The sequence below is a fragment of the Salvia hispanica genome, chromosome 6 (genome assembly GCF_023119035.1).
Source record: "Salvia hispanica cultivar TCC Black 2014 chromosome 6, UniMelb_Shisp_WGS_1.0, whole genome shotgun sequence".
NCBI classification, from domain to species: Eukaryota; Viridiplantae; Streptophyta; class Magnoliopsida; order Lamiales; family Lamiaceae; genus Salvia; species Salvia hispanica.
The window spans coordinates 33119985-33135028 of NC_062970.1; the positions used below are offsets into that span (position 1 = coordinate 33119985).

A 15044-nucleotide genomic window follows, 5' to 3' on the forward strand; every position below is an offset into this window, starting at 1 on the left:
CAAAGTAAAAGTAAACGTACCATTGGAGATGCTCTTATTACTATGTTGTAGGCTATACTAAAAGTAACGCTAGAAGCCTAGAATACGTGTTCACTGTGTAAGAATTGAACAATTCTTGGCCTAATAGGGTGAATTATGGTGGTTCAACTTTCACTAATTAATTGTTGGAAGTCTTATAATTGAAGGTCGGCCCGCACTATTCATAATAATTGAGGAAGAACTGAAATCTTGTCATATAGGTAAGATTTATTTGTGCATTGAAAAATACACCAAGAAATGGACTTGGTTTTATACATTTTTGTCCTATTTTTTCACCTTTCCATTTGAGGGATAAGTTGTCAATCCATAATTTTATTAGGTCAAAGACTCAAAGTCTTTATTTTAGATAATATTAAGGCCAATTCTAGGATACTAAACAATGGAGAAAAGAATTATATATGTGGTTAATGATGACTTAATTCTTGGAAATTTTAATTCTTCCAAGTTTTAATTTGAGTGTAATATGTTGTTGAATATGCAACTAACTCAGAATTACAAAAATGTTTTATAGAAACCATAAATTTAGGTGCAATCCGAAATCAACCAAACTGAAATGAGAATCAATAATTAACAAACTTATATATATAATTTAATGTATTACACGATCTAATCAATGATTTGTGCTTTTTATTGGTCACGTTTTTATAGCCTAATAATCCACACGACCAATTTCACACTCTCTCCACTGAGAAGGAGAAGAAAATTAATCGAAAAAAACGCGAGTGAAAAAGAGTGATGGCGTGGTGCGCCGCCGCGAGGACTTTCCACATGCCGGCGATTGATGTCGCCTCTCTACGCCCTCGGGCGCCCTTAGCCGTCGGAATCGGCTGCGTTTCCTTGGCTGGCCGCTCCGGTCCGTCGCCGCCTTTCGCTTCGTTAGGAATCTCCACTGATGCTGCTACCCCAGGTGATTTGGGGTTCTATGAGTAATTTGTTTGTTTCTTTGTTTTTATTTTTGTGGCTGATTTAGGTTTTCAGTGATTTTTACACTATTCTTATCGTGGTATTGAAACTAGTTTTGAAGGAGGCTGTCCAGACAGATAAAGCCCCAGCAGCATTGGGGCCCTACTCTCAAGCCATCAAAGCAAATAATATGCTATTCATGTCTGGTGTTCTTGGACTTGTTCCTCAGGTTTGTCCTATATAGAAACAATATATGGTCTATTGATTGATCATTATAAAAAAACATTGTTATAAAAGAAGCATTGTGTATATAAAGAGGCATGTTTTACATTTCTGCATTATGATCAATGTCTAGTATATCCCAATTATATATATATATAGTGTGTGTGTGTGCGTGTGTTGGAAAACTTGTATTCAAAATGAAGTCGTAAATATGTGTCAAGGTTGTTACAAGGTACTTTCTTTGTTTAATATGCAGACCGGAAAGTTTGTCTCGGATAGCGTAGAAGATCAAACTGAGCAGGTATGCTGTTATATCCGAACCCTTCTTGCATTATGGAATTCTTTTTTTCTGAAGATTATGTTTTCAAGTCCAAACAAAGTGGCAAACATGTATAGTTTTATAGTTTGCGACACAATTATGCTTGTGGAAGCCTAAACACATGAATTTGTGTGCATGTAAGGATTTTTGATGAACATAAGATTTGCTACTATATTATCTTAGGCATAATGAGAGCATTTTTTTTGTTGTTCAATTCAATAAAAGTTATGACCAATGTGTAGATCAAGTTTCTTTAATCAACCATCATTTTTCTGCCAATGTAATTTGTCAATCTTGATGCATAGTCATGGATCAATGTTCAGCACAACATCTTAGCAACATTAATTAGTCTGGACTCTGGAGTACCACATTTTAAATTAGGCTCAGCTGTAGGAGGTAGTACTTGAGAAAAAGTTAATTCTTGATCAACGAACCATCCTACATGTAAGAAGCTCTAACATTTACATGATGTGAGATCTTTTGGAAGAGGTAACGCTGTTATTCTTTAGTCTGCCTTCTGAATTTTGCACCTTTTGATGAAAGTACATGTAATGCTATCCTCGATACTTGCAGATATTGATTATTTTTTGATGTTCTTTGTTGCAAATGAGGCTTGCTGATATATATTTGAGCTTTTGCATATTACTTACTAGGTACTTAAGAATATGGGTGAAATACTCAAGGCAAGTGGTGCCAGCTATGCCTCGGTTGTTAAGACAACAATCATGTGGGTGCTTCTTTTGCAGTCTGAAAAACCCTTTCCCTCTTTCTTCCTTCTTTCCCTCACACACGTGCAAGGACCTTCTGTTCTTGTTAAAAGACTTGTTACCCCAATTAATACTATGTTTCTTTCTTCTCTATAGGTTGGCGGATCTGAAAGACTTCAAGAAAGTTAATGAAATATATGCTAAATGTGAGTTTTTTAATGAAGTCGAGTTTATATTTGTTTACCTAGTTGCATGTGGTATCCAAAGTTTGATTTCTCATACTCTTCAATCTTTGTATATAGTTCTTCTCTTAGAAAATTTTCATCCACTTTCATTAGTGTTAAACCATCTCATATTATAGAACATCTAATAGTTGTCAAGTTTGTTGTGTGCGTGTGTAGGATGCATTAAACAGCCATTAGATTATATTTCAGCATAGTACTAATGAATCAACTGCAACTTGTGGTGCAGATTTTCCAGCGCCTGCTCCAGCGCGTTCAACCTACCAGGTTGCCGCCTTACCATTGGATGCAAGGATCGAAATAGAGTGCATAGCCACACTGCACTAGCATGTTAAGCTAACTGACCAATATTAAGCTGTAATAGGGATGGGAGTAATTCGGAACCATATTAATTCCCCATGAAATACTGCAGACTTGTATGAGATTATCAAATAAAATCCCTTTCCATCTTTGCAATCAAAATGTTTATGATTCTTTTTTTCGTATCGAAAGTTGAAACCACCAAAAACTAGCTACTGAGAGCATAAGGCCACCCTTAATGCCGTGGGCTGGATCGCACCTGGGTCCTGGCCTGCGGCCTGGTGCGATGGAGGGGAGCGAGGAGAGGCCCAGGCCACGCCTGGTGCCACAGTTGAGTCTCGGGGCCGCGCCCCGTCGCAGCCCGGCTCGGGGTTGGGGGATGAGGAGCCGTGCCCCGGTGCGTCCTGGCCCGGCATTGGAGGGGGTTCGGGCCGGACTCAGGCCTCAATTTCTGATTTTTTTTGCATTTGAAATATAGATCTTAGAAGAAGAATTGTAGAGGAAAAAGAGGGAGAGGCGTGCACAGATGTTGGGAAGTGGAGACTATTTTGATTTTCCCATTTTCATTTTTATTTTATTTTATTTATAATTATATGTTGGATATTTGGAAGTGGAGCTCTCATTTTGATTTTCTTATTTTGTTAATTTTTTTTTATAATTTATAATTTATAATTTTCGAATTAAAAATGAATTTTTCGTGTTATAATTGTTCAACGTTTTCAATTTTTACAAGTAAAATAGGTTGGAATTGCGAATAGTGCAATTTAATAGTTGGGGTCTGCAGGGTTAGAGGAGTTGTGTTCTTGGCTTCAAAATTAGAGGAATGATGATGTGGAGGGGACTTGGCGCCTGAATCCGGGCCGGGATTAAGGATGCCCTATGAAAGAAAGGAAAAAGAGAGATATTTGACGGATCACCAATTATGCAAATAAGTTGGTAAATTAAAAAGAATAGCTTCTTTTCATTAGAGATAAATACAATGAAAAATTGACAAGGGAGGAGGTGGACAGTCCACCAAAGAGGTGGAACTTGGACACTGGATGAAGAACTTCAATGTATGTCTAAAATTTAAATCAGCTTAAAAGCAGTACATCGAATAAACAAATTTGAAACAAATCCAAGTAATAAGACATTATTTCACCCACCATGACATGATGCTTATAAAAAGAGAGCAATTTTTGGTTGTATACAGATTTCATGCAAATCTAGTAGCAGACACTTCGTGAATGATGGAAGATAAGCAACTAACGAAGTAAATTGTCTGAAGCCAAATGTACAGATACAATGTTTCCCTCTGTATCAGTAACTGGTTTATCTTGATTCTTGAATAAAATTTAACATATTACATCATAACTTACATATACTACTCCCATTTGCTTAGGCTGCTCATCCGCAAAATTGATATCAGCTAACCTCATAATAATCCATACCTTAGCTTTGCGAATGCCAATAGCCGCTAGCTCTGCTGGTACGATCCTAGGCCCCATGGCACTGCACGTGGTCGAGCAGCCACTTACCTTACCTTACCATTTAGAGGAGTTTCAGATCTTGTGCTTCAAAACCTGGCGCAACTGGACCTTTTGGCACTCCATCCTCGCCTCCAGCAGTCTCGCCTTCAAACTGTTCTTCTGCGCGGTGCGTGGCCATTCAATGCACCCTTTCATAGTGCGGTTTACATGTGGGTTTCCAGTGTCGGGCGAGCTCCACTGTCCCGACAAATCTTGGGGGCTAAGGCAGCCTTTTCCTGAGCCGTGATCAGGTGACATGATACCTGCACTAGAAAGCCTACCATTTGAGAGCCTTGCGTTCCTTCCATCAATTGATATGATCTTGTAACCATCACCATTGCTCGGGCACGACCTCCATAGTTTAGATATCGAAGAAACCTTCTTCAACTGCCTCAGTCTTGCTGAGTCGACTTCATTGATTTCCATTATTTGTCCCTCCTGCCCTCCAACTTTCTCCCACTCCGTCCCATTCATTGAGACGTTGTTGGCCCAGAAATTCTTGTTGACAGAAGGGTTGCTTCCGTCTGGGGAGTAACTCGAAACCTGATCCTCGGGGTGGCTCACAGTTTCCCACTCACTCGCATCCTCTTCCAGCTCGCCACTCTGGTTCATATACACATTGGAAGCCCTGTGAGATGCGTCTTTGTTGAGCATCTTTATTTCAGGACTCACTGTATGCATCTTTGAGGCATGGCTTGCAGGGGTGTAGCCGACGCTCGGCTCTACCTCCCTCTCGTTGGACTCGCCGAAATTGACATCTTCGAAGACGGAGAAAATGTCATCAGAGTTCGGGGGCTCGTATGTCAATTCTCGAACATCTTGTATGTTAAGAGAGGCGGCCGCCTGCCTTAAAAGATCTGCTTTCTTAATCTCCTGCGAATCGGATCTTGAATTCAGGAACGGCTCAAGATCTGCTATAAGCATGTTCATCTGGGAGTACTTCTCTTCGAGCATCACCTTGGCATCGACCAACTTCATTTGAACTCGTTCCTCACGCCAAACCTCGGCCATTTGCAACATCTTCCTCTCTTCGTCTACTTCCTCCCGGAATTTCATCGACTCTCTCTTCAACGCTTCCACTTCAGCCTTGTCTTCTCCAATCTCTTTGGCTAGCTCATCACAAACCTCCTCTATCAGTGCTCTGGCCTTCCTTTCCTTCTCGTATTCCTGCAGGTAACGCTTGGCTGATAACTTGGCATCAGCCAAATCATTTACCAGCTTAGAATTGACGATCTCCAGCCTTTGTCGGTTCTTCTTCTCCCTGCTCACATCAGCTTTCATATCATCTATGATAGCACGAACTTTCTCGTGTTCTCTACTCCGCCATGCAGCTCTTTCATCACTGAGTTTATGCAAGAATTGTTCTAGTTTCTTCTTTGAAGATCTACGATCAGTTTCAAGCTCGTTGATTCTTGCTCTAGCCTTTTCCAGCTCTGTCTCAAGAGCGGATATAACTTTTGCAGAACTTGCTCGGTGCTCATTATTTGGTTTTGTTGGGGCAAATATTTGCTTCACTTCATCCGATGCTTTCCAACCATCGGGATCCCACTTTGTTGCACCCTCCATTGCATAGTTTGGAAATTGAGAAGAAGGCTCAAACTGCATGGTGTAAAGAGGATTTTCAATTTCAGAATAAAATGCATTCAAAGTCTGCAAAAACAAAGAAACCACATTGAAATTCACTTGAGCAAAGAAGGCAAAAGATTCTAGTGAGTTTATAAATAGATTCATCTTTACAACATAAATTTTCTTTAACGACATGCTATGACGTTGCAATTAATTCATTTGACACTGAAACGAAAACGAAAACGAAAACAGAAACCAATACATACAAAGATAACCTGAAAAAAATAAACAGCAATAAAAAGTAAACCTTGAAGGGAAGGGCATGTTTAGGACCAGAGACAGAGTGTGGAGAGTCGGGATCCTCACGATGCTCTCTGTCAGCATGACAACAATGGATTGAGGCTCTGAAATGGCCACCTCGAGACTGCAAGCAACAATCAAAATCAATCCCTTGAACTAGAAAAACTAGCAATAATCCCAAACAATGCATAACAGCATTGAATCTTAAACAGCATCACAATCATCCAAAGAAGCAATAAAAGGACATAAAGAGAAAACATAGATGATACAAGAGCTCTATCATCACAAGTAATCACTAAGAACTGAAACTCCAACCAGTAAAGCCAACTGCCAACCAATAATAAATGAAGAAATCAATTTTAATCACATCAGTCTTGTTTCTACTTTTGAAATACAACCAACATTAATCACACACAATCGCCAAACGGAAAACATCATTGACAGCCTAATTAGAAACCCTAATAAACAAACACACCAATTTCTTGACAAATTAGAACCTAATTAGAGAAAAAAAATAATCAACCTGAAGCCCTACTCCTCCTTGACCGACATTGTCCTGCAGCTCCGCCAGCCGCAGCCGCCACAGGCTGGCGGCGAGCTTCCTGGAGGAAACCGCGGCCCTTTTACTCGGGCGAGCGACTTCACCGGACTTGTCCTCTTCCTCCTCCACAGCTACATTCTTCTCATCGAACTTCCACCTAAGTAAAGGGGTCTCGGGTCGGCTGCTCCGCTTGGCAGCCGGAGCTCCGGATTCTCTTCTCAATCGGACCCCCGGACGGGTTTTGCGGCGCGGCGGCTTCTCGGGAGGGGGCTGGATTTTCTCTATTGTGACCTTCATCTTCCAAGCTCAAGCTCCCCCATTTACAAATTGACCTCCCTATGCAGGTAGAAGCTCGAAATGGTGGATCTTGGAGTGAGTATAGATTTGTACGGTCAACGGATTTTGCTTACATCAAAAGATCAAACGTTGGATTGCGTTTTGCGTCGTTTATAACCAGACGGCGACGTTTTGGGGCGAAATTGAAAATTACTTTGGCAGTCACCCAGATTTGGATTATTTAACGTGGATTCCATTACATTTTTAAATTTTTTTTAGGCAAGTTATTAAGTTGCCATTTATTTCCAGATTATTGTGTTTATTTAACGTGGAGTACTACTATTATTGGGGGTCTTAATTTTTTGCATGTCAATGATTACAGCTCTATGGTGGACTAGTATTTCTTTTTGTGCTGCTTTCGAGTAATTGTTTGAATTTTGTTTTCAGAAACAAGTGATACAGGACCATTTATTTAATAGAAAGTTGGATTTTTTATTTCAATTTTGATATTCTCTCCTTTGTACAAAAAATGTCATATTAATTGAATAGTGCTTTAATGTTTTTACAGAAAAACTAAAAACTGCTTTTTGTTTAGTAGTACTAGTATCATTTTTTATAAGTATTTATGATATTGACACCTTGTGACAAACCACACTGTGGCTGAGCATTGTTGTAATAATAATCTCATTGTACAATGCACTTGACTGAAAAAGGGTATATGAACAGTAAAAATTAATTTTCATCCACAATCTTACTCATTTTTCAAATAGACAGCAATTTTATAAGGAAAATACAAAAGATAGGAGTACTTGACTTTTATACTACTATATATATGGAGTATATACGATCTGTAGAAACTTTTCCAATCAGACTGAAAATTTGAACTTTTTTTTTTGTTTGTTTTTCTATGAAACAATATTAAATAGTTGTAGATGGCTCGAGAATAAAAATTTATTTGTGCAATACTATGCGGCCGAAATCAAATTAGATAACTGAAATCCATTTTAATAAATTCTAACTTAAGGAATATATAAATAATTCAGAAAATATGTGGATCCTGTATATCGGTATATGTATACATGTGGGCCTGTGGGTGTTTGGCCATGCTACATTAACGGCCAAGTTGAGCTATTATTTTATTCGTATTTACAGTAGAATCCTATGTTCAAACGCTATTTATAATGTACTGGAATAACAACTTTAATGTCATTTCCAAACAAAGATGTGAGCATTTGATTAGTCAATTATTGGCTAATATATGTGGACAAGATGTTTGGGGATTAAAATGACGTTTAATACATGTTCATGTTATGTAGTCAACCACTTAAGCGCCGAAAAATTCGTTATAAGATTGCAAAAAAATAAATTTCGTCATTTCAAATTGGAATATAATTCCAGTAAAAATCATGAATTTTTGCCAAATTTAAAATTGATCTAAAATATCACAAATTTTTATATTGTGTTAGTTATTTTCTAACCCAACCCAGATAAGATATTTTCAACAAAAAACTCGTTCTACATTGTCAATAGTAAAATATTTATGATATTTTAGACACTTTTTAAGTTCGTGACAAATACGATAAAAAGTCACATAGAGAGTCATGTTGATTTAGAGCATCTCCTACGGCGGACGTCGCGGAAGTCCTACCCGACGTCCGCCGCTGTGAAGAAAAAGGTAGGACACGCCCGTCCCGTGCGCCCGTCGGATGGGCTCGCCCGTCCGCCCCACGTTCTACCTGACGTCCGCCATGTGGCGTGGGTAGGACGTCGAGGTCGGACGTCCGACCGAAAATTAATTTTATTTAAAAAAAAAAACTCTATAAATACGGCTCGTGTCGAAATTTTAATTCCGTAAATTTTAATTCTAATTGTGAATTTATTAATTTTATTGCGGGAAGTCCTAATGGGAAGTCCTAGTGATGACGTGGCAGGAAGTTTTTGTGGGAAGTCTTAGTGGGAGGGGCGCCACCGGAGACGCTCTTAGTAGTGTCAAGTAAGAATAAAAATAAATGCATGTAAGTTAGTCGAATATGGTGATTAACTTGTCATGTGAAATAACAAATAAAATGTAAATATGTGATATTTTAGTCTAGTTTTAAAGTTCATAAAAAATACCAAAATTTAGGAAAAATTTATGATTTTAGGACCAATATCCATTTCAAATTAATTCATATTTTTAACTTAGTGTGACTAAACAAAATTTGGAGAAAATATTCCCTAGTCGTTCCATACCAAGTGGCACTATGAGTTGGTGTGTCCAACTAATAACTCCTTGACAAATGAAAAAATCTACATCCATTAGACAACCACTATTTTTGTAAAATTGCTTGATAGTGGTATTTATATATAGAAATTACCTAATTACATTTGGACTCATATTTTTTAATATGTATACTTATTTTGTGGTAACTATATATATATAATCATTCATACAATAAAAGCGTGTGTAGCTTATAAGGTCACTTAGAAACTTGCATATATTAATATTATTGTATGTAAATGTTAATTGTCATATAACTGAATAAATAATATCCAAATGTCAATTTAAATGTATAGATTAATAAGTTAACATACTTCCATTAAATTTAAAATCAACTAATTTCTTAACTATTCCATTTAAAAGAATATAAAATGAATTATTTTTTATTATAATTTTCTTTTTTAAAATTTCTTGATATTTTGACATGCTACGTACCAAGAAAGAAAAATTAATTAATATGCTAATAAAAATTAAATTATGATCATGCATTTTGTTTGTATAAATTTTTTACTTTTAATTAATATATGGAGTATTTGTATACATAAATAAATAAGAAAAAAAATATACCCATAAATTTCAAACAATTATAACGAAGTGTTATTGTATAACTAATATTTTTATTTATGCCAAGAGATGAAGCGTACACATAAAAATATCATTGTTATATATTACTCCCTCCGTCCGCCATTAGGAGTCTCATTTGTTGGCGGCACGGGTTTTAAGAAATGTTAAGAAAAGTGGGTGGAAAAAAGTTAGTGGAATAGGGGTCCCACTTGAATATATTAGTTTTAAATAAAATGTGAGTGAAATGAGTTAGTGGAAGGTGAGACCCTATTACCATTTATGGTAAAAGTGAACCGGGACTCCTATTCGCGGACGGACTAAAATGGCAAAACGGGACTCTTATTCGCGGACGGAGGGAGTATATGGGAGGTGAAAAACATATGGTAATTTCTATATATAAATACTACTACTATTAAGCAATTTTACACAAATAGTGGTTGTCTAGGATTTTTTCATTTGTCAAAGAGTTATTAGTTGGACACACCAACTCATAGTATCTCTTGGTATGAAAGGACTAGGGAATATTTTCTCCAAAATTTGACAGATCATCGTGATTTGAATGATAAGTAGTTGGACACACCAACTCATAGTGTCACTTGGTATGGAAGGACTGGGGAATATTTTCTACAAAATTTGACGGATCATCGTGATTTAAATGATAAGTAACCATTTTCAAACTAATAAGCAAAATAAGATAAATTATAAAATTAACTTCAATTTTTGTTTATTCTCAATAATTGCAGTATAATTTAAAATTTTCTACTTGGGATATAATATTTAATCAATCATATTTCCAACTAATTATGAGGGATGTTTTATTTTGTTATGTTTAAATTTTTGTTGGGAATCGGAACGCGTGCACGATTATTAAATATTTTATAAATTTAATTAATTTCATAGTAATTAGATGTATTAACTGGGCTTTTGCTGGATTTGGATAATAAAGTTATTTTTGAATGTATGAGTAAACCAATTACTATAAACCAATTAGATCTATTTAAGGGTTCTATATCAAGTATTGATACTTCCCCCTTTTTTCCACTATAAATATGCAAACTTATATATGCAGCCATGTAAAAGCAGTTATTGCACGAGATACGCCATCAATGACAACAAATTCGGTTGACAATATTGTTGAGATAATATGAAATGGCAATCTTGTGTTTTATAAATTTGTGTATATGTTGGCAATCTTTATGTAACTGAACCCTTGTCTCCTAATAAAGTTATATACTCCTTCCATCTTCTAAAAATAAATAGATGCATATATTTTTAGTTTTCTGAAAGTATTGCTGCATATATTATAAATGGCTATCGAATTGGTTACTAAGTTTGATTTGTTTTAAAATAAATATTAAATTTTATATTTTAGGAGTATTATTGTAATTTAATTTAACATGATAAATTATGTTATTTTGACAAAATAATTTAAATTCACATAATATTTTCTATTTGTATTAGTTTTACAAATTATTTACAATTCCTTTCTGATATACACGACAATAGTCTTCTCTAGATTATAAAGATCATATCGGCCTTCCCCTACCAAGTTTCTGATGTATTTCCCCTTATTATAATGCTGCATTAAGTTCACCTATAAAGTTATAATGATTTTGACCTTTGCAATACATATCTTGTGCTTGCTTTTAAGTGTTGAATTTAATTATATAACATGTTCTCATAAAATTGGGTTTGATTCATTGTATTCGTGACCGACTAGAACAGAAAATGAATTGAAAGAAATTAAAGGAAAATGTTCCGAGTTCGAGCAGGTTCTGTTACTCTGTACTTCTGTGTACTCTTTATTAATAATTAAACCTTAGTATTTTTTTTAATTCATGGCCATAACGGTAATTTAATTAAGGGGAAGAAGAAAGAGAGAGAATTAAATATTTTAACGAAGAAGAAAGAGTAAATAGATTGAATTGCCTTTTGTAATCATAAGAGCATCCGCATTGCTGCTTGATGCATCGGACGGCGTCCGTGCTGTTGGCGCGGCATTGTGTTGTTCGTCGTTGTGCTCTTGCCGACGGCACGGCGCTGCTCGATGCATCGAGCACGTCCGTACCGCTGAGTAGGGAGACGTGGCGTGACGGGATTGGCCAACGGCACAGACATTGGCATTTTAATTTAAAAAAAAAAAAATCAATTTAATTAAAAAAATGTTTTTAAATAAAAATATATATTTTTCCACTTGCCAATAAATCATATTCGTTTTCTCACCACTTTTAATTTATTTTTTAATTTTTTTTCCCAAAATTCACATTTTAAACTATAAATACCCTCATTCCACGCAAAAAAAATTTCCACCACACTACACAATTCTCATCTAAATTCCCAATATGTCACTCTTACAAAAAAATGTCCGGCTCCGGCGATCACCCCTCCGACTCCCGCGGTTGGAACCACGAATGGTTCGGCTCAACACTATTCCCTAGTCTGAAAACGCAATTCTAGGCCCCTCCTCAAATCCAAGGTTCTCAAATTCCGGGTGGCTACCGGCCTTACCCGGTGGACGACCAAGATGCCCCCAATGGGCGATACGGGTGGGCTCCCGAACCTCGGCGGCACTCAAACTCCTCCTACTCCTACTCCTCGTAGTGTTCGTGTTCAGGGTCGTGCCGGTGACACTCACGTCCGCACTCCATACACTCCGGGGGAGATGGATCAGTTATTCAAAGTCTATTTGGCAATCTCCGAAGATCTGGAGGTTGGCACGAACCAAAGCGGTGATAGGTTTTGGTTCCATGTCTCTTGCCAGTACAATGAAAACTGACCGGATGGAACCATCGAGCGCAATGAGAGTATGGTGCTCAATGCCATCTTCAGAGCCAACGATAAAATCCAAATGTTCTAGGGGTATTACCTTCAGAAAGAGCGGTCGGCGGGGAGTGGCAGGAGCAAGCTCGACATCATCAGTGCCGCCTTGGCGACCTACCAATCCCAGCATTACAAACCATTCAAGTACCTCAACGCTTGGCAGGAGGTGCGTGTGCATCCTGTTAGAGTTTGTATACTAGAAATCACCTTTTGAGTGATTGAATACTGTTAAAACTCTTATTTTATTTTCCAAATGAATAGACAGATTATTTTTGTCATAATGTTGTTATGTTTTACATTTAATGGCTGTTTATTGCATATTTAAATGTATAAGTAACTTAACAAAGTCTAAGTCTTTGTTTTAGTAGACCGGTTGTGGGCGTCGTTCACTTTAAGGTAACACGGTCAGTTCTAAACAAAGAAAAAGAATAATTTCACAACCTAGATAAGCTTAGACTACCTATCGTGAAAGGTTGCAATGTCAGTCCGATTATTTCTAAGCCTTACTGAAATAAGATGACGTTGGTGTGGTATAGCACTGAATGGATCTAACAGCGAGACAGTCTTTATGCTATCTACTGAAAGACGAGGTCTCGTAAATTATTTCTCAATCAATGTACGTTAGCATTGAGCATACGGTATTGATTATGCACTACTTTGACTTACCAAATGGTGCGGGTTTTTCGCAACCCAATAAGCCTGGTATATTGGGTAGTGGTGATTAATATCTAGCGGTGCTAGGATTGCTATTATGTTGAATCGTGCGCGAGGTGAGTCTCGTTTGATAACATCCTCAAGAGAAGCTTGAAATAAGGTTTTATTATTCGGAACCTAGCTAGTTGGAGTTTAATTACTCTATGAATAATAAATAAGATTTTCTTGCTGAGTCCTCTCTTGGAATAAATAAGATATTAATTAATTAAGTCCATAGAAGACAATAATTAATTAATGGATGTTTCTATCTTAAGCGCGGGAAATAAATATAAAGTATTGGAAACCCGAAGTACTTATAATTTCGGATTTGGATGGGGAGTGCAGTATTACTTCTGTAGTGGCTGCTCGTAATATTCCAATTTTAAGCTTATACTCTCTCCGTCCCGCTTTATGGAGTCCCGGTTAATCAATTTTAGACGTCCCGCTTTAGGAGTCCCAGTTGAGATAAATTAATAAAAAATGCCTACAAAGTGTTAAAAGTGGGTCCCAACATCCACTACAACTAATAAAAAAGTGTTAAAAGTGGGTCCCAACATCCACTATAACATTTATTTATTGGACACTCAATTAAAAGTGGGTCCCAACATCCACTACAATATTTATTTATTACACACTCAAACACTTTTTTCTTAAAACATGTGCCCGACTCAACCGGAACTCCTAAAGCGGGATGGAGGGAGTATTAAATTGGGTTTAATTTAATTAGTAAAAAGCTAATTGGAGGAGCCCATATCCAAAGTCTTCCATAGATCCCTGTCTGGGCCCAATATGTGACTTATTATAAATAGGAGAATAAAGGAGACAGAAAATACACTTGTTTTTCTCTCAAAATTTTCGGCCCCCCTACTCCTAGTAGAGGTCGAAATTTTTCTCCTCCGTGGGAAAGGATTTCTGTCTTCTCTATTTAAGTCCTAGTGCGCTGGTGAGATCAGCCCACCCTGATATCAGTTCACAGTCCGGGAACCAATCAGAAGATCCGTGGTTTTGTACTAAAGTTCTTCACGTGGAGAAGGCGCTAGCTATCTTCGATTCTTTGGAGAATCATCAAGGTATAATGGCTGAACCTTAGAAAAGCATGTTTTAGGTTTCAATTAATTTAAAGCATGTTATTATTTGAGTTATGAGCATGATACATGTGATAATTACGCGAATAGATTTTGTCTAAATAATCCGCTAAATAGATCTGAATTATTATGTAATTGATTTATGTGAGCGCTTCCGCTGCCAACCCCTTCAATTGGTATCAGAGCCAGTCTTTGGCTCTAATTATTTGGATTTAAATTTCGCGAAATTCATGTATGCATGCGTTATTGTTTTCGTAGCATGTTCTTGTTTTTAGGTGTTATATTTTTATGCATGATGAACTCAAGAACTATCGAAACAAAGAACTCAAATTATTGGAACGCACGACACGTGCGCGTGACATGCGATTCAATCTAGGGTTGTCGTGCGAGTGGGAGTACGGAAGGTGATCGACCGGCGACGCACGGGCGAGAGTGGCCTCGTGTGCGCCGCCGGCGTGACCACCAAATCCGGCGATCTCCAAGCACTAATCGCCGATCGAGTGGGAGCTAGGGTGCGATCATCCGGCGACGCGAATACGAGCGTGGGCTCGTCCGCGCCGCCGGCAAGACCGCCGGACCTTCTCCTCGGAAGAGGCGGCGAACGACGATAGCGGTGGTTGTCGGAGGCCTAACCCTAGCCTAAACCCTAAACCTAACCCTAGTCGAACCCAGCCCTAAGCGAGGCCGAACCGAGAGCTA

At 37.6% G+C, this 15044-nt stretch overlaps 2 protein-coding genes across 3 annotated transcripts; one reads left to right on the top strand and one right to left on the bottom strand.

Moving 5' to 3' along the window:
- The first annotated feature begins 694 nt into the window (after nt 1–694).
- Nucleotides 695–2894, top strand: LOC125192870 (reactive Intermediate Deaminase A, chloroplastic-like). The gene is made up of 6 exons (XM_048090538.1): nt 695–946; nt 1056–1171; nt 1421–1465; nt 2137–2210; nt 2347–2396; nt 2662–2894. Exons 1-6 carry the CDS (start codon nt 775–777, stop codon nt 2757–2759), a joined length of 555 nt encoding a protein of 184 aa, XP_047946495.1. The 5' UTR covers nt 695–774; the 3' UTR covers nt 2760–2894.
- A 1065-nt stretch (nt 2895–3959) lies between these two features.
- Nucleotides 3960–7123, bottom strand: LOC125195727. 2 transcript variants are annotated; one of them, XM_048093912.1, is made up of 3 exons: nt 6630–7123; nt 6114–6230; nt 3960–5890 (listed from the first exon to the last, which is right to left on the bottom strand). In XM_048093912.1, the coding sequence occupies exons 1-3, from the start codon at nt 6942–6944 to the stop codon at nt 4274–4276; spliced, it is 2049 nt and encodes a 682-aa protein (XP_047949869.1). In that variant the 5' UTR covers nt 6945–7123; the 3' UTR covers nt 3960–4273. The 2 variants fall into 2 exon arrangements, with proteins under 2 accessions (XP_047949869.1, XP_047949870.1); XM_048093913.1 differs by having other exon boundaries at nt 3960–5839; nt 6630–7122.
- Between the last annotated feature and the right edge of the window lie 7921 nt (nt 7124–15044).